The sequence below is a fragment of the Salvelinus fontinalis genome, chromosome 35 (assembly GCF_029448725.1).
Source record: "Salvelinus fontinalis isolate EN_2023a chromosome 35, ASM2944872v1, whole genome shotgun sequence".
Classification (NCBI taxonomy): Eukaryota; Metazoa; Chordata; class Actinopteri; order Salmoniformes; family Salmonidae; genus Salvelinus; species Salvelinus fontinalis.
In genome coordinates, this window is record NC_074699.1 from 23,198,503 (window position 1) to 23,226,462 (window position 27,960).

At 44.1% G+C, this 27,960-nt stretch overlaps 1 protein-coding gene across 3 annotated transcripts; it reads right to left on the minus strand.

The window, feature by feature from the left end:
* Window positions 1-721: 721 nt before the first annotated feature.
* On the minus strand, window positions 722-27,390 carry LOC129834580 (epithelial splicing regulatory protein 2-like). 3 transcript variants are annotated; one of them, XM_055899696.1, is made up of 17 exons: window positions 27,222-27,389; window positions 26,898-27,050; window positions 26,272-26,400; window positions 20,088-20,201; window positions 17,016-17,130; window positions 16,817-16,918; window positions 16,395-16,449; window positions 15,731-15,841; window positions 15,438-15,570; window positions 15,176-15,218; window positions 14,316-14,617; window positions 9,671-9,898; window positions 9,281-9,479; window positions 7,890-8,100; window positions 7,080-7,275; window positions 2,915-3,014; window positions 722-2,361 (listed from the first exon to the last, which is right to left on the minus strand). In XM_055899696.1, exons 2-16 carry the CDS (start codon window positions 27,027-27,029, stop codon window positions 2,925-2,927), a joined length of 2,160 nt encoding a protein of 719 aa, XP_055755671.1. In that variant the 5' UTR covers window positions 27,030-27,050; window positions 27,222-27,389; the 3' UTR covers window positions 722-2,361; window positions 2,915-2,924. The 3 variants fall into 3 exon arrangements, with proteins under 3 accessions (XP_055755671.1, XP_055755670.1, XP_055755672.1); XM_055899695.1 differs by having other exon boundaries at window positions 26,898-27,389; XM_055899697.1 differs by lacking the exon at window positions 2,915-3,014 and having other exon boundaries at window positions 26,898-27,390.
* Between the last annotated feature and the right edge of the window lie 570 nt (window positions 27,391-27,960).

Here is a 27,960-nt window from a genome sequence, read left to right on the forward strand (position 1 = left end):
CATCAATGCCATTGTGTTGTGGTCATTTTAGAGTCACCTTTTGTCCCCAGTACAAGGTGCACCTGTGTAATGATCATGCTCTTTAATCAGCTTATTGATCTGCCACACCTGTCAGGCAGTGGGGTTGATGGCATTTGGATTATCTTGGCAAAGGAGAAATGCTCACTGAGGGGGATGTAAACATATGTGCACAAAATTTGAGAAATAAGCATTTTGTCCATATGGAAAATGTCTGATCTTTTATTTCAGCTCATGGGACCAACACTTTACATGTTTATATTTTTGTTCAGTGTAATTAAATTGGTAGTGTGGGAGGAATGATGATCCTGAAGAGATCACTGATAGACAAATCACTTTATTATGCAGGGCCTCAATTTGTTGGAGTCATCCATACCTACACTGGAATATACATGTAGAATTTACTGGATCAGCCTTTCAAATAGCCTACTAATAGGGATTACTAGGAGACCTTATTTAGGAACGTGTATGTGCCATTAACGACCCGAGACATCTTTTGCGCCACAAGTTGTCCAATTCAATCCAGTGTAAAAATACATGTTGCATTATGCCATACATTAAAAAAAGTTACTAGTTGTCAATAAGCACACCATCCACCATATCACAGACTACTGTATATTGGCCTCGTCTAAAATGTCTGACGTCGATAGAATTTAATTGATACAGTTCAGAACAAATTAAGGAAATTTAAACACTGGGGCAATAAAGTTTAATTTATTTATTCAAACAGTTATATACACATACAGTAGTTAAATTCATACAAGTCAAGTCTCAAACTTGCTTAAAAGAAACAAAAAATGTTCATCAGCCACCAGAGGTCAGCCAAGCCACAGAGGGGGCTGCTATTGCACTCTGGGTAATATAGGCACAGCGAAAACGAGAAACCAGACACTAGTGTTCTCAGCAGCCCAGTCACATGAACAACTCATTCGGCGTTATACATATATATTTTTATTTCATTTTATTATATTTTTTTTTACACAGTTTGACAGTCCAAAAACAAGGGAGAATGGAAAGCATGCTGCAGAAGACGGTTTTCTATAAAATATAGTCTGGAAGAAAACAGATGGCACAGAGATCTACTCTCTTTAGGGATAAAGGATATTGCTTAAAGATCATGTAGACACACAGCCAACTCTTTTCACATTTAAATAAATCTAAATTTTAGTTAGAGTTTTTGGGGATTAAACAAAAAAAAACAATATTTGTCATGCTAGTATACTACAGAACTAAATGAGACTTCGGCTACTTGAGCCTTAGCCTAGTCTGATTGTAACAAAGACAAAGAGTGCTTGAACATATTATTCTAAATAGAATGGCATGCCATACAAATGCTTTCACAGCAGAAACAAACACTGTTACACAAGTAGCTGTCATTAAGCTCAGCATCCAGCATGTTACTGTCGATCTCACTACTGTACATAGTGGCCTTGTCTTTTCTAGTTTTACAAAAGGGAGTAGTGGAAGGAGCGTCTGATTTCCCTTCTATCCACTACAGTAGTAGTTTCAGTTCCAGTCAGTCTATATGGCTCTTATCTATTATTACACTGTACAGCCCAGCATTGGAAGGCACATCATTTACAACTAGCATGCATACAGTACATCATTTTTGCAGACATGCACACGGTAGGCTACATACAGTAGTGTTTTCAGACTGACAAACCAGACACAGGGGAATAGGGATTTTGAAGGTATGAACATCTCATATAGTGGGGCTGTAGTGGTCATTTAGCTAAAACAAGGGGAGAAGTGGTTTCATGCTTTAGGTGAGTGGTACATTTCATTGGCATCGTCAGTGGCTGTTGTGGAAGTATTCACACAAGGCACTTTGTGCCAGACACAGGAACGAGGATGTGCATCATATATAAATATGTGTACAACCTAGTGCTGTGGGGAGAGGTGTCTGTCAGTCTGTGTATGAATGTTGAGAGGGAGTTTGAGAAAGAGGCTAAGAAGGAGGAGAGTCGGCAGATTGTTTGCGGGGAGGTGTGTGTGTGTGTGTGTGTGTGTGTGTGTGTGTGTGTGTGTGTGTGTGTGTGTGTGTGTGTGTGTGTGTGTGTGTGTGTGTGTGTGTGTGTATCAGTAGTGGAGGGAGAAGAAGTGACAAGGAGGGAGAAGCGGAATCAGCGGTTGCGGTCCTCGACTCCTCCCTCCATGGTCGCGGTCAGCTGGTGGAGGTCAGTCGCAGCACACCAACAGGCGGACGGGGAGACCAGACAGGGGGTGGTTGGCGCGCTCGGCCACGGCCCGCCTGGCTGACTCCTCGCTGGGGAAGGTGATCAGGGCCTCGCCGCTACGCTGGCCGCTGAAGTTGTACAACAGGAGGATGGCGTCCGGCTGGAGCTGGAGGCAACAAACCACAGGAGATGGAGGAGAGATGAAGAGAGTTGTGGAGAGAGAGAGAGAGGGGATAGAAGCCACACCGCTCAGTCATTAGCACCATCCCAACACCAGGGGGCCACAATCTGGCAAAGGAGAAGAGATCCTGCACTGATCAACCCAGTAGAGTTGGATGAGTCAGACGAGAAACCACAGGTTTTGCATTTCCTTCTAATGCATGCTTCCCTTTAGAAGAGCTACAGTCCAAAAGCAATCCCCTGATCAGTCTGTGCGCAGGTGAGCAGGTTAGCAATGTGTTAATCAACTCAGAAAGAACACCACTAGGTTAGCACACTTAGGTCAAGGGCTAGATGGATGAGGAGAAGAAGGCAGAGAGTGAGTGAGGAAGAGGAGAGGAAGGGAGAGAGCGAGGAGGAGAAGAGGAGAAACAGAAAGAGTCACTCTGGAGCACACTGTTGATTTGACTTTAGGCAGGTGGACCGGCAGGCAGGCAGGCAGGCAGGCAGACGGGGACCATGTGAGGTACAGGGTAGGCTGGTTGAGGGTGGTAACTTACCTAAGTCTCCCTACAGACAGAGCCACTCTTTGGGCTGGATTAGACTCCTGGTCTGTCCCTGACTCATCTGAACCATGCTGCTGTAGTCTTCAGGAGAGTACTACAGTGTAATGAGGTTCACAGTCAGACAGGGGGACTTAGTAGAGCATTATATACATACATAGCACATAAATACACCACACACACCATAAGTCCCCAACAACCCACCTATAAACTGTCATTTGAACATACATACAGTTGAAGTCGGAAGTTTACATACACCTTCGCCAAATACATTTAAAACTCAGTTTCACAATTCCTGACATTTAATCCAAGTAAAAATTCCCGTCTTAGGTCAGTTAGGATCACCACTTTATTTTAATAAATGTGAAATATCAGAATAATAGGAAAGAGAATTTATTTCAGCTTTTATTTCTTTCATCACATTCCCAGTGGGTCAGAAGTTTACATACACTCAATTAGTATTTGGTAGCATTGTCTTTAAATTGTTTAACTTGGGTCAAACATTTTGAGTAGCCTTCCACAAGCTTCCCACAATAAGTTGGGTGAATTTTGGCCCATTCCTCCTGACAGAGCTGGTGTAACTGAGTCAGGTTTGTAGGCCTCCTTGCTCGCACACAGTTCTGCCCACAAATGTTCTTGAGGTCAGGGCTTTGTGACGGCCACTCCAATACCTTGACTTTGTTGTCCTTATTTGTTGCCATTTTTCCACAACTTTGGAAGTATGCTTGGGGGTCATTGTCCATTTCGAAGACCCAAGCTTTAATTTCCTGACTGATGTCTTGAGATGTTGCTTCAATATATCCACATAATTTTACTTCCTCATGATGCCATCTATTTTGTGAAGTGCACCAGTCCCTCCTGCAGCAAAGCACCCCCACAACATGATACTGCCACCCCCGTGCTTCAAGGTTGGGATGGTGTCCTTTAGCTTGCAAGCTTCCTCCTTTTTCCTCCAAACAAACATAACGATGGTCATTATGGCCAAACAGCTCCATTTTTGTTTCATCAGACCACAAAACAATCTTTGTCCCCATGTGCAGTTGCAAACCATAGTCTGGCTTTTTTATGGCGGTTTTGGAGCAGTGGCGTCTTCCTTGCTGAGCGGCCTTTCAGGTCATGTCGATACAGGACTCGTTTTACTGTGGATATAGATACTTTTGTACCTGTTCCTTCCAGCAACTTCACAAGGTCCTTTGCTGTTGTTCTAGGATTGATTTGCACTTTTCGCACCAAAGTACGTTCATCTCTAGGAGACAGAACGCGTCTCCTTCCTGAGCGATATGACGGCTGCGTGGTCCCATGGTGTTTATACTTGTGTACTATTGTTTGTACAGATGAACATGGTACCTTCAGGCGTTTGGAAATTCTTCCCAAGGATGACCCAGACTTATGGTCTACAAAAACAAATTCTGAGGTCTTGGCTGATTTCTTTTGATTTTCCCATGATGTCAAGCAAAGAGGCACTGAGTTTGAAAGTAGGCCTTGAAATACATCCACAGGCTAAATTATGTCAACTGGAGGTGTACCTATCAGAAGCTTCTAAAGCCATGACATCATTTTCCAAGCTGTTTAAAGGCATAGTCAACTTAGTGTATGTAAACTTCTGACCCACTGGAATTGTGATAGTAAATTCTAAGTTAAATAATCTGTCTGTAAACAATTGTTGGAAAACATTACTTGTGTCATGCACAAAGTAGATGTCATAACCGACTTGCCAAAACTATAGTTTGTTAACAAGAAATTTGTGGAGTGGTTGAAAAACGAGTTAATGACTCCAACCTAAGTGTATGTAAACTTCCAACTTCAACTGTACATGCATACACTACAAGTGTAATGTAAGACACCAATCCACCACTCAGAACAGTTTCTCACCCAAACTGAGTGCTCAGTCACAGACAGCAAGTTTCTAATTGATCCAGATAGCAGAAACCAGGGGATAACCAGTCAGGATGAGATTACAATGGTTTAGCCAAGAGTCAGGACTGAACTCAGCAACATTCTCTCTTTAGCATATACACACACCGTGTGTAGGACTGTAAAGCCCTACAGTGACTGGTCAGGTGTTCTCACATGCTGGGAGCTTAGAGTTAACCCCGAGGAAAACACACACGACATTAAAAACCAGCAGAAAATGTTCTAAACAAACCTTTAAGAGCACAAAGAGACCCAAACATTTAACAAAAACACCTCAGTCCCATCCCTGTATCCTCAGGCTTGAACACCTAATACACCTGCCCAACCAGCCCAGTCAGTCACAGTACTGTGAGAGTTCAGTTCATACCTCCTCTGTAGACTCACTCCACCTACTCAGCCAGTCAGCCAATGAGGGAGAAGCAAGAGAAGGGGAGAGCACAAGTGCACACGTCCCTTATTGAATATGCTGCAGTGCTGAACCATGGTTTGTGTTGAGGTAAAGCATTCTGGGAGCTAATATGAGCACACTGACTGTTCAATTCTGAATGATGGGTTTGCCTACAAGCTTGTAGTTAAACATAAAGCTGGTTTTGTCATGAGGTGGGGGAATTATACAAATATGCTATTATTGAATAAGGGGGGTTTGGACAGTTTGTCCAGGTAATTCTTAATTTGTGTGTATTGTTTTATATTACTGCACTGTTGGAGCTAGAAACATAAGCATTTCACTGCACCCGTGATAACATCTGCAAATTGTGTACGCGACCAATAACATTTTATTTAACACAAGTCATACAATGTACCGACAGTAGAGTCCTACACGGGTCAGTTCTGGAGCTGCACCCGCCCCAAACCAATTCAGAGCCCCATCTGACATAGATTTTCCTCCTCAACCTGATCCACCTGCATAGAATTGCCTATAGCTGACAAAACCTTTACATTGAATATTGTTTAGATAACCAAATAGTTGAATTGAAACAATTCCAAGAATCGAATATAGGCTGCAATAATACATTTATAGGCTATAGCCTACTCAAACTTTAACCAGAGCACCGGTTTAAACTTGATATGGCTGCGTATGGTTCAAATGAACGAAAGCCTGAATTAACATAATAATTAACTGATAAACTGAATTGGCCCATCAAACAAATACCTGCTGTATAGCCATGCCATCTACCGGGTTGTTGTCCTGGTCCACAATGACCCGTGCAGCACCTGTTTCCACTATGGTGTATTTCATAACCTTTTTATTTCTCCAGCCTACATTAGCCATTTTCACGTGAGCTAGGCTAGCCAGGGAAAGTACACTTGGCAACATATTCACATGGGGGGATAAAACAAGTTTAAGCACCACACAATGGACAGTTCCCTGATCCACTGCGTGCATGGCTGGTAGCCTACATGTCTGCCTCACTGCTCACAGAATGGAATTCGCAACACAATAAGCTCCAGGGTTTGTCAAAAAATATATTCTCTTGATTTAAAATGCTTCCGACCAGCAAAATAATTGTTCTGAATCGCGAGCCGACCCGTGGGTTGAAATAACTTTTTCATTGCACCTGCTAGCTGATTTTTTTGGGAGGTCAACCGCGGGGAGCTGACCAGATGCAGGACTCTAACCGACAGCTCCTAAACCCTGTAAAACTAGCAGAACATCCTGCTTTGCTACCGTCTGTCACACAGGCACAAACATATACCCACATCAGGCAGAAGATGTATTTTTACAGGTAACATACCACAAGGCAATGTTTATATGAGCCCCTTTCAAACAGCCCCTTATTTCCAGCACATTTGCAGATATACTCCTTTTATACATGTCAGTGAGTAACTGGCAAATTGGGAGGGATGTTGTTAAACCATGGGGCTGTTTGCATTTCAAATTAGGGAGGTGTTAAAACAATGGAAGTGTTCATGAATTTACCTGACAAAAGCAGAGAACCAATCACACAGACCCAATACCTGTATTTTGGTTACATCATCTGTGAACATGCAGGAATCGTGGCTTTTCATTTGCCATGTTTTTTACCCCTACAAAAAAGCTGGCATGGAAAAACTGTGGGATCTTTGTACAAAACAAAGAGTGGCAAAGAAATCAACCAAGACACATTAAACTGCAATGGAGTTTGAGGAGCGGGACTGGGGAGACTGGAACTAAGGAGACTGGGGTAGACGGAGGGAGGGACTGTTTTAGGGGACTATGGAGGGAAAAGGAGAGGTTAGTAGTGGGGGTAATATTGGAGGTTCTGACCTGGTATCCCTGGAAGAAGCTGAGGATGTCTTTGACCCCGGCGTTGTAGGGCAGACCCTGCATCCTAACTAGAGCGCCGTGCTGGGGCATCATGGGAGAGGCAATGTGGCCTTGGGCATGGGGCTGCTGGGCCGCTAACGCTACTGACCCTGGAGGAGACGCAAAGTAGCTCATCGTGGAGGGAGAGACTGGGGGGCTAGAGCGAGAGAGAAACACATTCATTTGTCTTTCATTGGAAGCAAGAGTACATTATTCAGAAGATGTTCAGGTGTCAAAATCAATACCCAACATGGCACTTTGAACTGCATACATACATGAAACACACATGACAAGAGGATGTACAGTTCATATTGACAAAACCCTAGAGGGAAATGGCAGTGTGGTTCACACTAACCCGGGGTAGTGTGCAGTGTGGTTCACACTAACCCGGGGTAGTGTGCAGTGTGGTTCACACTAACCCGGGGTAGTGTGCAGTGTGGTTCACACTAACCCGGGGTAGTGTGCAGTGTGGTTCACACTAACCCGGGGTAGTGTGCAGTGTGGTTCACACTAACCCGGGGTAGTGTGCAGTGTGGTTCACACTAACCCGGGGTAGTGTGCAGTGTGGTTCACACTAACCCGGGGTAGTGTGCAGTGTGGTTCACACTAACCCGGGGTAGTGTGCAGTGTGGTTCACACTAACCCGGGGTAGTGTGCAGTGTGGTTCACACTAACCCGGGGTAGTGTGCAGTGTGGTTCACACTAACCCGGGGTAGTGTGCAGTGTGGTTCACACTAACCCGGGGTAGTGTGCAGTGTGGTTCACACTAACCTGGGGTAGTATGCAGTGTAGTTCATGTTCATGTTCATGTAGAGCTGTGCAGGGTGGTGCTGTGGGGGGTAGTAGGCCAGGGTGGGGGTGGGGTGGGGGCTGTGTGGGGGCTGGGGTGTTCTGGGGGTGGCCAGTAGGGGGGGCTGGTACAGAGCAGCCTCAGAGAGCATGGCAGGAGAAGGGAACGCAGCATAGGCTGGAGGAGCCAGACCTGGGGAGAGGACAGAGCGAAGTTCAGAATCTCAGATACAGTAACATACAACTACACAGGAACATTGGATCCTTATCATAACCTCCATATTATTACACCATCATGCCTACGCCTGCACTTCAAACATCACGCTGAACCATCACACAGCTCCCAGCAGCATACAACATCAATCAAATGTATTTATAAAGCCCTTTTTACATAAGCAGTTGTCACCAAGTGCTTATACAGAAACCCAGTCTAAAACCCCAAAGAGCAAGCAACGCAGAAGCATGGTCGCTAGGAAAAACTCTAGTTTTTCATATGATTGATAAGACTATGTTAGTCACATAAAAGCCTCAAGGTAGTATTCTACTCAGTTGCTCCAGTTCTGTCCTTGGTGTTACCCTAACCCTACAACATAAACAGTGAGGGATCGAGGGAGCTAGTGTATTTACACACAAACAGGCTGTATGGGTCTGTTGCCACATTGATACAAAACAGTCAGATGACCATGTGGGCTGAGGGTGGGTTTGCAGGTACACTCCCCAAACCAATCTGGCAACTCAAGTGACCTTGTTGGGCTGAAGGCGCTGAGTGACCTTGTGGGGATGAGCGTTCCCAGGTACACTCTGCTACCAACCTGGCAACCCGAGTGAGTGACTGCCATAACTCCAGGTCAAGCCAGTGAGATTAGTTGTCAAACATGAGGTTGAATAAATGGAAAAAAAATCAACAGCAAACAGAAACAGCCATTTGAGCAACTGCTCTCAACGTGTGGCCATCAGAATTCACAACAGCCAAACCAAGAGTGTGCACTGCCTTCTAGTGATATGATAAGCAGGAATCTAATCTCTATAGCAACAGGGCACAAATAGAACAAAGTACACTGGGATAGATAGACACACGCACTTTAACCATGTGTATGCAAACAAACCCTTCAGAGTTTTAATGGGTGTGTTACAACTAATATGGAGGGCCTAATTACTACAGCTAACCCTGCTTGTGTAATATGTTCTCTGAACAAACCATTCAAAACGGCATTACACTGACTGAAACAGGCCCGTTTTAATAATGAACAAGCATTTCTGAAAGCTACTTCCACTGTCCTGTTGTCCTTGCTACATATTCTCCTGTCTACGTGATAAGTTCTGAAACATCAATGGGACATGCAGGGATTCAGCGAGGTCTATTATGGACTTACAGGGTAGTTTGCAGGGTGGAGGGGACAGGCCGCTGCGGTTGAGTGTTCCTCCCATCAGGACGAAGCTCATCTCCTCAGTAGAACACTGGAACACCTCCACATAGCGGTCCTTCATCATCTTCTTGTGGCACTTCTGGGCCACCATGAACGCCCTGTCAGCTGACCTCATCTGAATGAAGGCATCACCTGAGGGACGACCCTGGAGAAGAGAGGGAGGTTAGAGATGAGAACGATGCTCTGATGGAAGGGTTAGTGTGGGAACTTTGGTCGCATCTCAATATAGTGTAGAGCTGCTCCCGAATCCTCGGCTTGTACCCATCACTTCATCTACACTAAGTATTTAATATAAGACGGGTGAAAGTACCGTGGCGTGTGTGTGTGTACCAGTACCTGTTGGTTGAGCACCATATGAACTCCATGTGGTTTAATATCAATAGTGTGTTCTCCCATGAACTCCAGTATATCCTCTATAGCAGCGGTGTAGGGTAGACCTCGCAGACGGACACAGTCCCGCGTGCTGCCAGTTGCCAGGTAGGGGGGCGTGGCCAAGACCGGCATGGGGACCATGGAAGAGGGCAGCGTGGAGATCAGAGGGGTGGACATGTAACGGTTCAGGACCTAACAGGGCAGAGGTCAGAGGTCAAACGACAAAGTCGGCACCGACTTCATTAGATTGCTGTGTTTCTCTGTGGTGTTGAGTCATGTTGACAGTCATTTACAAGAGGCTTGTAATAGTCAAAGAAACAACTCTGGTGTCACAACATGAGCGCCATCCTCCAGCCAACTGACTCATGTTGACCACATTCTATGCTGTGTCACATATAGTCCTTCAACTTTAGTCATGTCTTACGCTATAAAGACAATAGTCATTGCACAACAAATTAAAATAATAGAACTGGTTAAATATGGAGAAAGAGGTTCATCTCCAGTAGTTCTCCTTTCTAAAGAAATGATCTCAAGTGACAGGCAGTGCCTAGAACACTGTAGGACCTCAACTGTACTTTCAAACGCTCTATGCATCTCTACCTCAGTGACTGTCTACTAGAATTTAACTGTTGCACCTTGGCTGCAGTACAAGGGAATAGCTTGATGCATCTCTGATAGTAGTTTAAGTAGTAAAGAAACCCCATTGAGCCCCTAGATGCCATACCTGTTGGACCTCACCTGCAGTACTTATGAACAGCTCTACATTCTACTACACTGTACCTGTTGGACCTCAGCAGTGCGTCTGAACAGCTCTACCTCATAGTGACTGTCTACTACACCTATAAACAGTGACTGATGTGTTATACCTGTTGGACCTCAGCAGTGTGTCTGAACAGCTCTACCTCATAGTGACTGTCTACTACACCTATAAACAGTGACTGGTGTGTTTTACCTGTTGGACCTCAGCAGTGTGTCTGAACAGCTCTACCTCATAGTGACTGTCTACTACACCTATAAACAGTGACTGATGTGTTTTACCTGTTGGACCTCCGCTGCAGTGTGTCTGAACAGCTCTACCTCATAGTGGCTGTCTACTACACCTATAAACAGTGACTGATGTGTTTTACCTGTTGGACCTCAGCAGTGTGTCTGAACAGCTCTACCTCATAGTGACTGTCTACTACACCTATAAACAGTGACTGGTGTGTTTTACCTGTTGGACCTCAGCAGTGTGTCTGAACAGCTCTACCTCATAGTGACTGTCTACTACACCTATAAACAGTGACTGATGTGTTTTACCTGTTGGACCTCAGCAGTGCGTCTGAACAGCTCTACCTCATAGTGGCTGTCTACTACACCTATAAACAGTGACTGATGTGTTTTACCTGTTGGACCTCCGCTGCAGTGCTTCTGAACAGCTCTACCTCATAGTGACTGTCTACTACACCTATAAACAGTGACTGATGTGTTTTACCTGTTGGACCTCCGCTGCAGTGTGTCTGAACAGCTCTACCTCATAGTGGCTGTCTACTACACCTATAAACAGTGACTGATGTGTTTTAGCTGTTGGACCTCAGCAGTGTGTCTGAACAGCTCTACCTCATAGTGACTGTCTACTACACCTATAAACAGTGACTGTGATGTGTTTTACCTGTTGGACCTCAGCAGTGCGTCTGAACAGCTCTACCTCATAGTGACTGTCTACTACACCTATAAACAGTGACTGATGTGTTTTACCTGTTGGACCTCAGCAGTACGTCTGAACAGCTCTACCTCATAGTGGCTGTCTACTACACCTATAAACAGTGACTGATGTGTTTTACCTGTTGGACCTCCGCTGCAGTGCTTCTGAACAGCTCTACCTCATAGTGACTGTCTACTACACCTATAAACAGTGACTGGTGTGTTTTACCTGTTGGACCTCAGCAGTGTGTCTGAACAGCTCTACCTCATAGTGACTGTCTACTACACCTATAAACAGTGACTGATGTGTTTTACCTGTTGGACCTCAGCAGTGCGTCTGAACAGCTCTACCTCATAGTGGCTGTCTACTACACCTATAAACAGTGACTGATGTGTTTTACCTGTTGGACCTCCGCTGCAGTGCTTCTGAACAGCTCTACCTCATAGTGACTGTCTACTACACCTATAAACAGTGACTGATGTGTTTTACCTGTTGGACCTCAGCAGTGTGTCTGAACAGCTCTACCTCATAGTGGCTGTCTACTACACCTATAAACAGTGACTGATGTGTTTTACCTGTTGGACCTCAGCAGTACGTCTGAACAGCTCTACCTCATAGTGGCTGTCTACTACACCTATAAACAGTGACTGATGTGTTTTACCTGTTGGACCTCCGCTGCAGTGCTTCTGAACAGCTCTACCTCATAGTGGCTGTCTACTACACCTATAAACAGTGACTGATGTGTTTTACCTGTTGGACCTCAGCAGTACGTCTGAACAGCTCTACCTCATAGTGGCTGTCTACTACACCTATAAACAGTGACTGATGTGTTTTACCTGTTGGACCTCCGCTGCAGTGTGTCTGAACAGCTCTACCTCATAGTGGCTGTCTACTACACCTATAAACAGTGACTGATGTGTTTTACCTGTTGGACCTCAGCAGTGCGTCTGAACAGCTCTACCTCATAGTGGCTGTCTACTACACCTATAAACAGTGACTGATGTGTTTTACCTGTTGGACCTCAGCAGTGTGTCTGAACAGCTCTACCTCATAGTGACTGTCTACTACACCTATAAACAGTGACTGATGTGTTTTACCTGTTGGACCTCAGCAGTGCGTCTGAACAGCTCTACCTCAGTGGCTGTCTACTACACCTATAAACAGTGACTGATGTGTTTTACCTGTTGGACCTCAGCAGTGTGTCTGAACAGCTCTACCTCATAGTGACTGTCTACTACACCTATAAACAGTGACTGATGTGTTTTACCTGTTGGACCTCAGCAGTGTGTCTGAACAGCTCTACCTCATAGTGGCTGTCTACTACACCTATAAACAGTGACTGATGTGTTTTACCTGTTGGACCTCCGCTGCAGTGCTTCTGAACAGCTCTACCTCATAGTGGCTGTCTACTACACCTATAAACAGTGACTGTGATGTGTTTAACCTGTTGGACCTCCGCTGCAGTGCTTCTGAACAGCTCTACCTCATAGTGACTGTCTACTACACCTATAAACAGTGACTGATGTGTTTTACCTGTTGGACCTCAGCAGTACGTCTGAACAGCTCTACCTCATAGTGGCTGTCTACTACACCTATAAACAGTGACTGATGTGTTTTACCTGTTGGACCTCAGCAGTGCGTCTGAACAGCTCTACCTCATAGTGACTGTCTACTACACCTATAAACAGTGACTGATGTGTTTTACCTGTTGGACCTCCGCTGCAGTGCTTCTGAACAGCTCTACCTCATAGTGACTGTCTACTACACCTATAAACAGTGACTGATGTGTTTTACCTGTTGGACCTCCGCTGCAGTGTGTCTGAACAGCTCTACCTCATAGTGGCTGTCTACTACACCTATAAACAGTGACTGATGTGTTTTACCTGTTGGACCTCAGCAGTGTGTCTGAACAGCTCTACCTCATAGTGGCTGTCTACTACACCTATAAACAGTGACTGATGTGTTTTACCTGTTGGACCTCAGCAGTGTGTCTGAACAGCTCTACCTCATAGTGACTGTCTACTACACCTATAAACAGTGACTGATGTGTTTTACCTGTTGGACCTCAGCAGTGTGTCTGAACAGCTCTACCTCATAGTGGCTGTCTACTACACCTATAAACAGTGACTGATGTGTTTTACCTGTTGGACCTCAGCAGTGCGTCTGAACAGCTCTACCTCATAGTGACTGTCTACTACACCTATAAACAGTGACTGTGATGTGTTTTACCTGTTGGACCTCCGCTGCAGTGCTTCTGAACAGCTCTACCTCATAGTGACTGTCTACTACACCTATAAACAGTGACTGATGTGTTTTACCTGTTGGACCTCAGCAGTGTGTCTGAACAGCTCTACCTCATAGTGACTGTCTACTACACCTATAAACAGTGACTGATGTGTTTTACCTGTTGGACCTCAGCAGTGCTTCTGAACAGCTCTACCTCATAGTGGCTGTCTACTACACCTATAAACAGTGACTGATGTGTTTTACCTGTTGGACCTCAGCAGTGTGTCTGAACAGCTCTACCTCATAGTGACTGTCTACTACACCTATAAACAGTGACTGTGATGTGTTTTACCTGTTGGACCTCCGCTGCAGTGCTTCTGAACAGCTCTACCTCATAGTGACTGTCTACTACACCTATAAACAGTGACTGGTGTGTTTTACCTGTTGGACCTCAGCAGTGTGTCTGAACAGCTCTACCTCATAGTGACTGTCTACTACACCTATAAACAGTGACTGATGTGTTTTACCTGTTGGACCTCAGCAGTGTGTCTGAACAGCTCTACCTCATAGTGACTGTCTACTACACCTATAAACAGTGACTGATGTGTTTTACCTGTTGGACCTCAGCAGTGCGTCTGAACAGCTCTACCTCATAGTGGCTGTCTACTACACCTATAAACAGTGACTGATGTGTTTTACCTGTTGGACCTCCGCTGCAGTGCTTCTGAACAGCTCAATGTATCTCTTGCCCAGGATCTGCTTGTGTTTCTTCAGAGCGTTCAGAGCGTACTCCTCACAGGAGAACAGGACGAAGGCATCGCCTGTGGGCCGCCCGTCAGGGTACTTTACGAAGAGTAGGCCGTCGCTGGCGTCCGTCACGGGGCTGTCGGTCCCCAGGAAGGTCAACACGTCCTGGGGAGAGGCGGTGAAGGGAAGACCCCTCATCCTGATGATCACCTGGTTCTCCTTGGACAGGAACTGGGCCACCTCGTTGGACGTGCCTACAGTCACACAGAGGGAGAGGAAACATAGTTAACTATAAGTGAGAAGTAAGACCTTTAGCTAATTACTTGGTCCCTTTAACATGCAAATTATTGTTGCTTATCGTCACTAATAAATAAAATGATAGACCACATTACATCACTTTAAAATACAAGAGTAGACATTAAAACAAGAGCAGTGAGTCAGAGTCTAGGGCAAACAGTATCTGCTGAAAGTCCAATGTCTTGACAGATATTATTGATCTCCAGTCGACTGGCTAGAGTCCACAGACAGACACTAGTCTCCCCCCTGCTCTCTCTCCTGTATCAGCTCTATTCACGCCCCCTTTGTATGGCCCTGAGCTGGGCCTTTCACTGGCCGCCGGGAGGATGAGGTGAGACACTGTGGGCCAGGGGTAAAGTTACCTTCCTCCAACTAGCCTCTGAGGGGTGAGGGTGAGGCTCACAAAGCACCCTTCATTCCCCCAGGATAAGCCAGACAACCGGAGCGGTACAGGGCGGAGGAACAGGGAGAGTCCCTCTAGTCAAGGGAAGGGGGAAAAAAGTCTGAAATCTGACCTCCAGCGATCTTGAGGAATTCCTCTCCTGTGGCTTTGTATACCTGTGAGGATGAGAGGAGACTTTTATCAACTCCAAATGGCCTTTCATCTGACCAATGCAACATGCATTGTGCTACAGTTGGAAAGCATGACTGTTTTTTCCTCTGAAACAGTATTGGCTGCATAGCTGATGCTGTAACGGTATTGGATCCATTAGTGATGCAACAGCATTAGTATGGCTGTGTTAGATGTAGGAGCTGCTGTGTTATACGGATGCTGACCTCAATGTATCTGCTGCCCATGTGGTGTTTGTGTCTCTCCAGGGCCAGGTCTCTGTGCTCCTGGTTGATGAACCGAACCAGGGCTTCACCGTTCCTCCTGCCCTGGGCGTTCAGACAGAGGGCCACACCACCCCTAGAATTACACAGGGAGAGGTTGGAGGAAAGGTCAGAACAATTTGACCCTCTATGGAGACGGAGCTGCATGTACAACTACCTGTGGGTATTAGTCGCCAATTCTCAGTGGAACCGTGGCTTAATCACATGACACACACAGTCATGTTTTGGTAACATACTTGGCGATGTTGAGGCCCTTGAAGAAGCGGGCGATGTCCTGGTCAGAGGATTGCCATGGCAACCCCCTGGCTCTGATCACTGTCTCACTGTCCACTGGTTCGGTCTTACTGCTGCAGGGGACGAACCAGAGGGGCACAGTCAACATGGGGAACGGTGTTTAACGGTTACACACTAAACTCAATGCTGCATGAGACAGAGAGAAAGTAATGTTCAGAAACTCTTGAAGACAATGTAAATGGACTTGAATAGTACTTCTATATTGTTCAAAACCAAAGTGTTTCAGTAAGTTGTCTTCGTCAGAGACATGGTAAAAATGGGGACTTATGCAGTTTAACAGTCTACTTCACACTACTCTAACACGGCAACACACATGCCAGGGGTTGTCAGGGGAATGGGTATCAGACACCGTAGTGGGATTTGTGTGGTGCTATTGGATAGCCAGTTAAGGACTTAATGGCAAAGTTGGAGTGGTTTAATGACACGCTTGTGGTTTCCCTTGTTGCTGTAATCAAAGCTATGAGCCTGGCTCTGAACATGGGAGGGACGTTGGTTAGGCTTCAACTACAGTAAACACTAAACAACAGGTTTAGTATAGAGACGTGGCCACACAACCTCATGGTTGAGTGAGGTAACATTAAGTCGATGCACTGAGAATATACATACCATGCTCCCGATTCAAGCTTGTACTTCACAGCTTCAAAGCATGAGAATTTGTGGTCTGCAAGAGATTCAAACACTAATTTACAATATGGATCAAACTTCTATCCACATTTACAATCAAAAGGAACATACTGATAAAAAATTACTTCACATTAGGCTTGACATTGGATCCGCCAACAGAAGCCAATCGACTTCACTTATATTCAGACTGAACAATACAACACATGTTGTTTTTAAGTGTTGCGCCACGCTGCCAAGTTGTTTCATGCTCAACAGGTTTGGCCTGCAACTTCAGCAGCATTCCTGTTAGCCACCTAGCGTAGAGAGATTGACAGGGCTGTGGGGTGGCCAGGTGGGACTGGCACAGACAGAGAGCAGGGGGAAATGCGATAGCAAAAGAGGAGAGAGATGTATAATAGACTTACTGTATGGCTCAGCCAGGATGTGCAGGGTGAGCTGGACCATACACCTCACCTCCTTCAGCCCCATCACCTGCTCTGACAGGGGAAGTTCTGGGATGCACACATCTACACACATGTAAGGATGTTTTATCAGTCATTTATATAAGTAATAGGAACATCAAAAGTGTTGACTGAAATTACATTTCATCTGACTCCGACTTACATTCTAGGATAGAGGGCAGCGTTAGGTCCTGGACCTGTCCAGCATTGGGACAACATTTGTGAAACTCTTTCCTCACATCCACAAAGGAGTAGAAACACTCCGGCAGGACCAGGTTCTGAAACAGACACACAACAGGTAGGTCAGTCATTAGTCCATTCAACATTCACTGAATAGTAGCGTACTCTGTAGACAGACCTCTTGAAAAGTCGGGATAATAGAAGTGATGCAATGAAGGAGGGAGCCAGGAATAGGTGGCATAAAGAGGTGAACAAAGAGGGGATGAGATAAAGCGGGGGGAAAAAAAGAGGACATGACGCAATCTACGGATGATTGTGTGGATAGCTAGCATTCCTGTGCAGAATATGACGTTACACAAGCACAGGAGAAATACTGCTAACTGTGACCCAGGAATTACAACTTACACATGTAGCTAAAAGGTCAAATGTAAAGAACATACACAAACAAATACCAAAGACTCATTATCTGGACTGATTTATAGCATTGTGCCTACATCACCTGAACAAAGTCCAAGAGAATGATAAACATAATACCTTTTCCATATATATATACACTCACACGACCGTTCAAAAGTTTGGGGTCACTTAGAAATGTCCGTGTTTTTGAAAGCACATTTTTTGTCCATTAAAATAACAAATTGATCAAAAATACAGTGTAGACATTGTTAACGTTGTAAATGACTATTGTAGCTGGAAATGGCTGTTTCTAAAACTAGACACTAATGCACTTGTCCTCTTGCTCAGTTGTGCACCGGGGCCTCCCACTTTTTCTATTCTGGTCTGTCAAGGGAGTAGTACACAGCGCTGTACGAGATCTTCAGTATATTCTTTTTCTGAGAAAGGAAGGCTATTCCATGCAAGAAACTGATGAGTTTTAGAAGAAAGTTATTTGTTTCTGGCTATTTGAGCCCGTCATCGAACCCACAAATGCTGATGCTCCAGATACTGAACTAGTCTAAAAAAGGCCAGTTTTATTGCTTCTTTAAAATGAGGACAACAGTTTTCAGCTGTGCTAACATAATTGCAAAAGGGTTTTCTAATGATCGAATTCGCCTTTTAAAATGATAAACTTGGACTAGCTAACACAACGTGCCATTGGAACACAGGAGTGATGTTTGCTGATAATGGGCCTCTGTACGCCTAAGAAGATATTACTTTTTTTCTTCAGCCGTTTCCAGCTACAATAGTTATTTACAACATTAAAAATGTCTATACTGCATGTCTGATCAATTAGATTTTATTAAACAAAATTAAATGAAAAAGGCGCTTTTCTTTCAAAAACAAGGAAATTTAAGTGACTCCAAACTTTTGAACGGTAGTGTGTGTGTGCATGTATGTACATATGAAGTCAGAAGTTTACATACACCTTAGCCAAATACATTTACACTCAGTTTCACAATTTCCGACATTGAATCCTGGTAAAAATGTGCTGTATTAGGTCAGTTAGGATCACCACTTTATTTTAAGAATGTGAAATGTCAGAATAATTGTAGAGTGAATGATTTATTTCAGCTTTTATTTCTTTCATCACATTCCCAGTGGGTCAGAAGTTTACATACACTCAATTAGTATTTGGTAGCATTGCCTTTAAATTGTTTAACTTGGGTGAAATGTTGAGTAGCCTTCCACAAGCTTCCCACAATAAGTTGTGAATTTTGGCCCATTCCTCCTGACAGAGCTGGTGTAACTGAATCAGGTTTGTAGGATCACACACGCTTTTTCAGTTCTGCCCAAAAAAATTCTATAGGATTGCGGTCAGGGCTTTGTGATGGCCACTCCAATACCTTGACTTTGTTGTCCTTAAGCCATTTTGCCAACTTTGGAAGTATGCTTGGGGTCATTGTCCATTTGGAAAAGCCATTTGCGACCAAGCTTTAACTTCCTGACTGATGTCTTGAGATGTTGCTTCAATATATCCACATAATTTTCCTTTCCTCATGATGCCATTTATTTTGTGAAGTGCACCAGTCCCTCCTGCAGCAAAGCATCCCCACAAAATGATGCTGCCACCCCCATGCTTCACGGTTGGGATGGTGTTCTTTGGCTTGCAAGCCTCTCCCTTTCTCCTCCAAACATAACGATGGTCATTATAGCCAAACAGTTCTATTTTTGTTTCATCAGACCAGAGAATATTTCTCCAAAAAGAATGATCTTTGTCCCCATGTGCAGTTGCAAACCGTAGTCTGTCTGTTTTATGGTGGTCTTGGAGCAGTGGCTTCTTCCTTGCTGAGCAGCCTTTCAGGTCAGGTCGATATAGGACTTGTTTTACTGTGGATATAGATACTTTTGTACCTGTTTCCTCCAGCATCTTCACTAGGTCCTTTGCTGTTGTTCTAGGACTGATTTGCACTTTTCGCACCAAAGTACGTTCATCTCTAGGAGACAGAACGCATCTCCTTCCTAAGCGCTATGACAGCTGCGTTGTCCCATGGTGTTTATACATGCGTACTATTGTTTGTACAGATGAATGTGGTACCTTCAGGCATTTGGAAATTGCTCCCAAGGATGAACCAGACTTGAAGGTCTACAATTTCTTTTTCTGAGGTCTTGGCTGATTAATTTCCCCATGATGTCAAGCACAGAGGCACTAAGATTGAAGGTAGGCCTTGAAATACATCCACAAGTACACCTTCAATTTACTCAAATTATGTCAATTAGCCTATCAGAAGCTTCTAAAGCCATGACATAATTTTCTGAAATGTTCCAAGTTGTTTAAAGGCACAGTCAACTTAGAATATGTAAACTTCTGACCCACTGGAATTGTGATAGTGAATTATAAGTGAAATAATCTGTCTTTAAACAATTGTTGTAAAAATTACTTGTGTCATGCACTAAGTAGATGTCCTAACTGACTTGCCAAAACTATAGTTTGTGGAGTGGTTGAAAAACGAGTTTTAATGACTTCAACCTTAGCATATGTAAACTTCCGACTTCAACTGTATATGTGGTGGAAATTCCCCTAACTAGGTCAGCAAATAAGGGCAATTATATTTTCTATCAAAATTGCTACATTTTCCCTAAATGGTAGGTTAGAAGATCAAGGGTCACTCAATACCTTCTTGGAGGCCTCAGGGTGAAGGGCCTGTCGTATGATGAGGGGCCCGTCGACACACAGTGTGTAGGAGCTTCTGCCCAGAGCCTTCAACTCCGCTGAGACGGACTGCTGGAACTGTAGGGAGAGAATGAAGAAAGATACAAGAGGCGAGTTATTGTGAGAACAGACAATGAGTCACACACACAAAACTAAAGTATGACTTTATTTTGTTGGTTATCAGCCAAGTAGCTCCCTGTGGTCTTTTAGAGATCCAGTGTAAACCACTTGTGCCCAGCAGACAAACATGGGAGTGCCAATGTCACCTCTGGAAAAACCACAGAGTAACACAGTACTGATTAATTATGCTCTGCAGCAGAAAACTACTAACTACAAAGGTTTTTATGCTTGGTTTGTTTTAAAATAATAGTGCTCAGGGAGTTCTCTCCCAGTGTTTCTAACCTTTAACACTGCAAATAAGCCAAGTCTTTAAGCCCACTGGTAGAAACAAGTTCCCTGAACAGGTATGTTTGTGTTTTCTGGGGGAAGAACAGGTAGGGAGGTGTCCTGAGATGGACAGATGTGAATTGTTTTTTTCAGGTGTTTGCATAGCAAGGAAGCAGACAAGAGGGATTGTGGTGCTAATCAGCATCTGGAACAAGGAGGATTTCACTTAGCAGTTAGACCAACAGTCTCAACCAGACAGGAAATGTGAAAACAACCAACCCCAGCCAGAGAAACCAGCCGCTGCTTCGCTTCCTAGAAAACACTGGTCGCCAATCACTAGCCCCTATAAAAACACTTACCAAGCCCCACAGCAGGGACTCCCAAATAGGTCTGTGTTTAGTAATAATCATCACATTTAATGTGGCCCATTACTAGTGTTGTGTAAACTTTACTGGTGTCTTTTAACAGTCAGACATAACACCTCACCATCACCTCAGCCAACACACCTCTCCAATTTGCCAGTTAGTGCTGCCAATTGTATTTCTAGCTAGGCTGGCTTCCTTCTTTGAGGATATAGTTTTGGTATCCTGTCTATTGGGGGAGAGTGGGGTAAGTTGAGCCACCCTTGTTTCTAGGAAACCATACACAAAATGTATCATCTGACCAAATATTGAGGAAGCGGTCATAATTTTATTTGTCTGTGAAGGAAGAAACCACATGGAAAAAGTGGTAAGCAAGTTAAGTCCAAAAAATATTTATATTTTCACCAAGTCAAATTAATGTATTGTGTTAAGAGGTTTCATTATGCTTGTGTCTAAACCACAGTAGGTAATTTTAAGATTGTTCTATACATCAGTTGGGGTCTCTATAAGCTTCAATATGAGGTCCTAAACCCAGCACGGAAGCGTCTATAACAAATTTGGTTGAGTGTGGTGTACCGCAAGGCAGCTGGCTTAAGCCATTATTGTTTTCACTGATGATATTCCAGTGACCTTTAATAAAGCAAGTGTGTCTATGTACGCTGACGACGCAACAGTATGTCGGCTGCGACAGTAAAATAAATAACTGACACCCTTAACAGAGAGCTCCAGTCTGAGCTCAAGTGTTTGTAAGGTGTTAAGCCTGTGTTAAGACAAAAAAGCGAATTTGATTGTGTTGAATTGTGTTTTGGAAATAAAGATGGGCATGGTTTTGAAAAAGGTAGTGGTAATACTTCATTCAGTACAAAAATGTGTAGGTGGCTTAACATACCCTGTTCCGTGGCTCAATTTAAGTTGTGCCAAGGAACCACTTTTTAGACAAGTTGTGTTCAAAACTAATGTTTTTATGAATTCTGATACACAACATCCTGAAATGTATGTAAATATCTTTGTTAGAAAGAAAACTAGATTTCCCTTGACGGACTGATACTGAAAGTAAAAAAATGGCTCAATTTAGCCAACATCAAATAGGCAACACTACTCGAATACTCTTTCCATTTCTAATAAACTATTCACCAATTCGTGGTTTGTTTAGCTACTACTTATCACGTTATCTATCCAGAAGATCTAATGGTCGTTAGTGACTAATTGTCAGTCAGTGAGGCTAATTTCACATGGCCACATACGACATCCAGCCTCCAGACAGTAGGAGTGTGTGTTGCATGTTAGAGCATTCTCCACACAGAGAGCCAGGAGATATATACATGACCTCTCAACAGCTGGCGACTCAACTACCCGAGAGAGGAGCCATGGGTGCTGTTCAGTAGGGCACACCGTAGGAAAATGATTTGCAACGGAAAGCTTAAATCTGTGTCCCCATTGGTCAAGTTCAAACAATACCTCCCAATTTCAAAATGTCTTCGCCCTACTGAACATGACCCCCCGCCTGGCTCTCACTAATCTACACAAGGAGATTTATTTAACTAGGCAAGTCAGTTAAGAACAATTTCTTCTTTTAACTCTTTTTTTTTTTTTTACAATGGACAACACCCCGGACAACGCTGGGTCAATTATGCGCCGCCCTATGGGACTGCCAAACATGGCCGAATGTGATACAGCCTGGATTCTAACCAGGGACTGTAGTGACACCTCTTGCACTGAGATGCAGTGCCTTAGACTGCTGCGCCACCCGGGAGTTCAACTTGAGGGAAATAATTATGTTAATGAGGGGCTCTTATTTCAACTCACTTGCCATTACCCACAAACACCATCACACTGGACAAAACAACACTAGGCACCCTATACCATCATATGCATTGTATTGAGACTACAAAAGAGAGATTTGTTGAACCCTTCATTGCATCTATTGTCTACAGCTATCCTGAACCCATCACACCCTAAAAGGGATGAGATGTTTGAGTCCTCGTGGTGACCGGGACCGGGATGCTGGGTTATTGTTGGACAGGTCTGTCTTGACACGTGGAGCTGTGGGATCCCATGCCACTTCAGGGCCTGGTACGCTACATTTCACCATGCTGTGATAACATCTGGGTTAGGGAAGGACTGATACACACAGGAAGCTCATTGGCTGAGATGGGCTGGTCAGATAGGGGCCTAAGACTACTGACTGGCTTTCTCTGAAAAGACTGGCTGCCAAGGATCCAGAGGTCAATGAGTCATCTGGGAGCCATGACAGATGATACACTGCATGTCATAGGGGTATCAACAGATACTGTAATGTATCTGGTAACATCTATGGTATAGAGCCCAGTCATTTAAGTAGTCCCATAGATAATAGGACAAATATTAGTCAAGGAAAGTCTCGACTGACACAGTTGAGTATGTGACAAAGAGAGGAACAGACCAAACAGGTTGTGGCGCTGTGGAATTCTAAATTATCCCTCTGTTTCGGTGGGTAGAGCATCATTCTCAGAAGCCATCGGATATTAAACATTCTCCTGTCACCTCAGACACTGACATGCAAATATCTATCACATTTGTTTAGTTACCAAGAACCATCTCCACACACACGTACAAGCAGGAACAGACCAGGATGTGAAGGTAGTTGTGTTCAGCCTAATGCATGGTGGGTGAGGTGTGGTGTTTGTTAGCTCACGGCTGTTTTCACATCTATGCAGCCTCACCTTGCACAACCAGCAGCAGGATTAGGAATTGAAACAAATGGTTTCAAGGAACTAAGTGACACACCCTTTACTCTATCTTCTCTGCCAAACCAGCATACTATTAGAACAAACATGTCCAACAGGACAGGCCTAACAAAGGAAACAGGTATTGATAAATATACCAACACTAGCAGCAAGGCTGTCAGAATAGGAAATGTCAACATGCAACAATGGAGAACGTGCATAGACAGTCACTGTAATATACCTGACCAGCCAAACCATTGGTTTCATTTTCCCCATTGGGAGGGTGGGTGCTGCACTGTGCCATGGGTGAGTATGAGGTAGGAGTTTACTTGTGAACCTGGCCCCATCTGTGTTTGCTCTGTGGTATAAGCTATAGCTGGTGTGTTTGCATGGTGTTGAGGCTGGACCCATGGAGAGGAGTAGAGCAGGGGTGGTGATGAGGCTCACGATAAGGGAGTAGAGAGTACCAGGCAGTACTCATGGCTAGGCCTGTTACAGTCACACCACTGTCCCAAACTTTAGTCATTTTATGACTGGACTGTAGAGATTAGATGTTTACAATCCTGGCTCTGTACAGGATCCTCTGGCTTGTTCTCTACAAGGCACAATGCTGTTGGAGAGCGGGAAGGGAGAAGACCAAGGGAGTGTTTTATTGCTGCTGGCACTTCATCTTTCATTATCTGCTTCTGCTGTTCACCTGCCCCAGTGCCTTCACAACCTGGAACAGGGTGACGCTGCCCCACCTATGAGAGAGACTTAGCAGCACAGAGAGCTGACAAGCTTTGGTTCGGGGTCCCTGGAACAGAGCAAGTCCGAGCCCCAATTCTGGCCCCAATAAGCGAGGGCCTAAGACTGACTGGGGTTCAATAAGTCCAAACCCCAAGTGTCTTCAAGACAAACCCATTGATCTGAGAACAGTTAGAGAAACTACAACAGGATTCTGACTTTTTATTTTTATAAACTCAATCTTAGGGAGAGAAACTTGTTGATATGCTGAATGGAAGGCAGGCTACAAGCCCACAAGGAACAGTAGGTACTTAAAGTCACCCCCCCAATGGAAAGGGTGCAGCCCAGTTCTAATCTCTATCACCATTTTTCTCAGACTGAATAAATCTTTCACCAAAGAAAACAAATCTGCGTCCTTGGCTTGGCTACTCTGGCCTTATGACATTGACAGGTCCACTGAGATGTGGTCTCTGCTAGGTTAGTTAGCTATTCCTACCTACAACACCAAAGGCAGTCTCTCCTATGACTCACATTAGCTGAATGTCTCCATTCCTCCACTGACTGCCTGGCTTAAATCAATAGAGACAAATAAATAAACCAAACCTGACCAATGGCAAGAGAAAGTGACCTAGCAGACAGAGGTAAGCCAGTAAAAAATGGATTGTTCTGGTTAATCTTTAAAGGGTCCACAGACTCACAAAACAAATGAATTGGGACGGCTTGCAGGTATAGAAACTCACACTAGAGATGACTTCAGCAATCAGAAATCAGCAGTGAGAGAGCATCTTGCGGTATGGATCTACTCTAAATCTATATTGTGTCACAACAGCAAGAGCACTGTCAAACTCAGGGGCCTTATTGCAAAACGTTGTTGTTGAGGAAGGACTGGTCACTTCAACAAACCTGCTTGTTGCATAGGAGAGGACCACAGCATTGAGTCAGACAGAGTCTCTAATCATAACCCTAAATCCCAAGGAGAGCCTGGTAATATGGGGTTTTCAATTATTGAAATACTGCTGGGGGCGGGGATGGGATTCGGTGTAACTACCTAGAGTGCATACAAATACTCTCAACACTGCAGACAGAACAGTTGAGAAACACGTTTGGCAACATAAGCCCTTCTTTTGACAAAACATACCAGGGGAGGTGGAACCTGAAAACACTTACATCCTGGTCATCATAAACAGGAACAGACTGCCTTATCTCACAACTACCTGGCCTGAGAATACAGGTGCTGGGCTATGGCCAGGGGTCTCTGTCACTCCCCCACTTTCTCTCTCTCTCTCCGTCCTCTCTACCTAGGACGGGTATTTCTTTGCATTCCCAGGTAAACATTCAGTTTTCCAGATGTCAGCAGCTCGCATCAGTCTGAGACAAGACTAGACCTGCTTGCCTCCCCGTCCCTACCTCAACCCCACGGCAGTCACTGCTTAAAAAGCAAGCCTACTCAAACCTGCAACTACACTGAGCCGGTCCCAAATGGCACCCTATTCTCATAGGGCTCTGGTCAAAAGTAGTGCACTTTAGGGAATTGGGTACCATTTTGGATGCAACTACTCACGGCCTGTCAAAGAGTTTAATAGGCCAAACAGCAGCCAAACCAAGTGGAATAATTTGTAAAGGTCAGATACCTTTCAGGGGTTTCCATTTGTTGAGAAAAATCGACACACCTTGACATTTACCTAAAGCTTCATCATCAAGCGTCATGCTGTTATCTCCCTCCAGGTGACCAGACCATTTGAATGATGTCAGTCTTATCATGCATGGATGTTTTTGCCAGTTAAAGTTCAGCCATTATCATATTAGAGATTCAATGCTTTGTTCAGCATCTTAAGCTTTTCTTTGGAGTCAGTTTTAAAATATTTAAGTCTGAGAATGCAGGAAAGCAAAGAACAAGACTCCAGATTTGAGTCTTAAATGTTTTAGGGCCTGAACAGGAATCTTAACCAGTAGCCTAATCAGTCTCACCTGTTGCAGAACTTTGTCCAGAGGTTCAGCCTTGTAGAGTTCGTCCACAGACAGTCCAGTCTCCTCTTTACTCTGGTCTGTCAACTCCAAAGAGTCGGGCTTCACAAGACGTCTCTGAAGTTTCCCAACCTGTGAACGGAATCGGTGTTTCACCACGGCATGTGCCACCCATTTTAGTTATAAACTACAGAGTACAGTTTGGTGAAAACGCAACTAATTTCCCAAGTCAGCACTAAACATGACAGGCCAATTTCATGAACTCAGACCATCAAACAGGCAGTTAATTGTCAAACAAAGTAGTTAATTGTCAACGCACAGTTGCCAATGTCAAGGCGTTGACATATAACCAAAAAGGTATGCTTTCTTTCAACCTATATTTAAATTATTTCACTTAAATTAAATCTGACAGGTGTAGGCTACACACCCATGAGCCTATCGGTTGGATTAGTTGAGGCCCATGCCACTTTTTATTTTATTTTTTAACTGTGACCTACAAATAATTACAGAACGCGTACCTTTGTTGATTAATATGTCAGCTGTCAAGTTAAAACATGAATCCACTACTTAGACACAAAAACACTAAAAAGTCAAGAAGAAACCTTTACAACGGGTGAGAAAGTCCGTACCTTTTTCTCATGTAGATCCACAATTTGCCACACCAAGAGAATTATTTCCCTCTCATCCGAACCCAGTTTACCCCCATTTGCACCAGCTGTTGCCCCAAAGAACACCACCAGAGTATCACTGTGCGAAGCCATCAGGGACCACAAGGGTAAAAACTACAATTAAAAGCAAAGATGAAATAAAAATAACACGAGGTCCACCTTTTTCCAGTGATAAGAGAAGCAAACAAAAGGTCTGGAAATTCAATTGAAGTCAAGTAAACGAATAGGGGGAAAGAAAGATTATTTTCAAGAGGACACGAAAGAGATTTCGACCAAAGACTCTACCTGATCAAGTACTTGAGCGTGTTCTATCCAGAGATACTGGTTTAACTGGTAAAGAAAATTGGAAAAAATCCCTGTTTTCTTTCACGCGAACTCCATGACAAGCCCAGAATTTTTTTTCTACCTCGCTATTTTTTCTGAGTTACCTGTGTATGATTCAGCCACTTACTTCCAGTCAAGCTCCCAGGGGAGTTGGCCTATTGGCCGCTTGGCGAAGGTGAGGGCGGAACATAGCGCACCAAAACCTATGTAACCTAACTTGATTGGTTTAGCATGTTTGGCGGAAGTAGTAGCAAATAAGAATCCGGCTGTTCATACACCTTTGAAGTAGCACAGCACCTAACGCCTCGATCACACCGACAGTGTCCTTGCGATTTGGCATACCAGAAGTAAGACTACATTCAAATCCAAATCAAACGTTATTTGTCACATGCTTGGCAACAACAGCTGTAGAATAACAGTGAAACGCTTACTTACGCTCCCTTCCCAACATTATTATTACAAAAATAATAACTAGTGGAATACATAAACAATGAGTAATGATAACTTGTGGGGTACCAGTTCCGAGTCGATGTGCAGGGGCACGAGGTAATTGAGATAGATATGTACTTATAAGTAGGGATAAAGTGACTAGAAAAATATAATAAACAGCAGCAGCATATGTGTGGAGTCAAAGGGGGTCAATGCAGATAGTCTGGGTAGTTATTTGGTTAACTATTTAGCAGTCTTATGGTATTGGGGT

Bases quoted from the DNA above. Each gene is read 5' to 3' on its own strand.
- LOC129834580 (XM_055899697.1), bottom strand. From the start codon at position 27,029: ATGGCTTCGCACAGTGATACTCTGGTGGTGTTCTTTGGGGCAACAGCT. The intron at 17,131-20,087 runs GTATTGAGTGAC...TGTCTGTTTCAG, and splicing joins ACCCTGAGGCCTCCAAGAAG to AACCTGGTCCTGCCGGAGTG. The intron at 7,276-7,889 runs GTTAGTGTGAAC...CTCTCGCTCTAG, and splicing joins TACACTGCATACTACCCCAG to CCCCCCAGTCTCTCCCTCCA.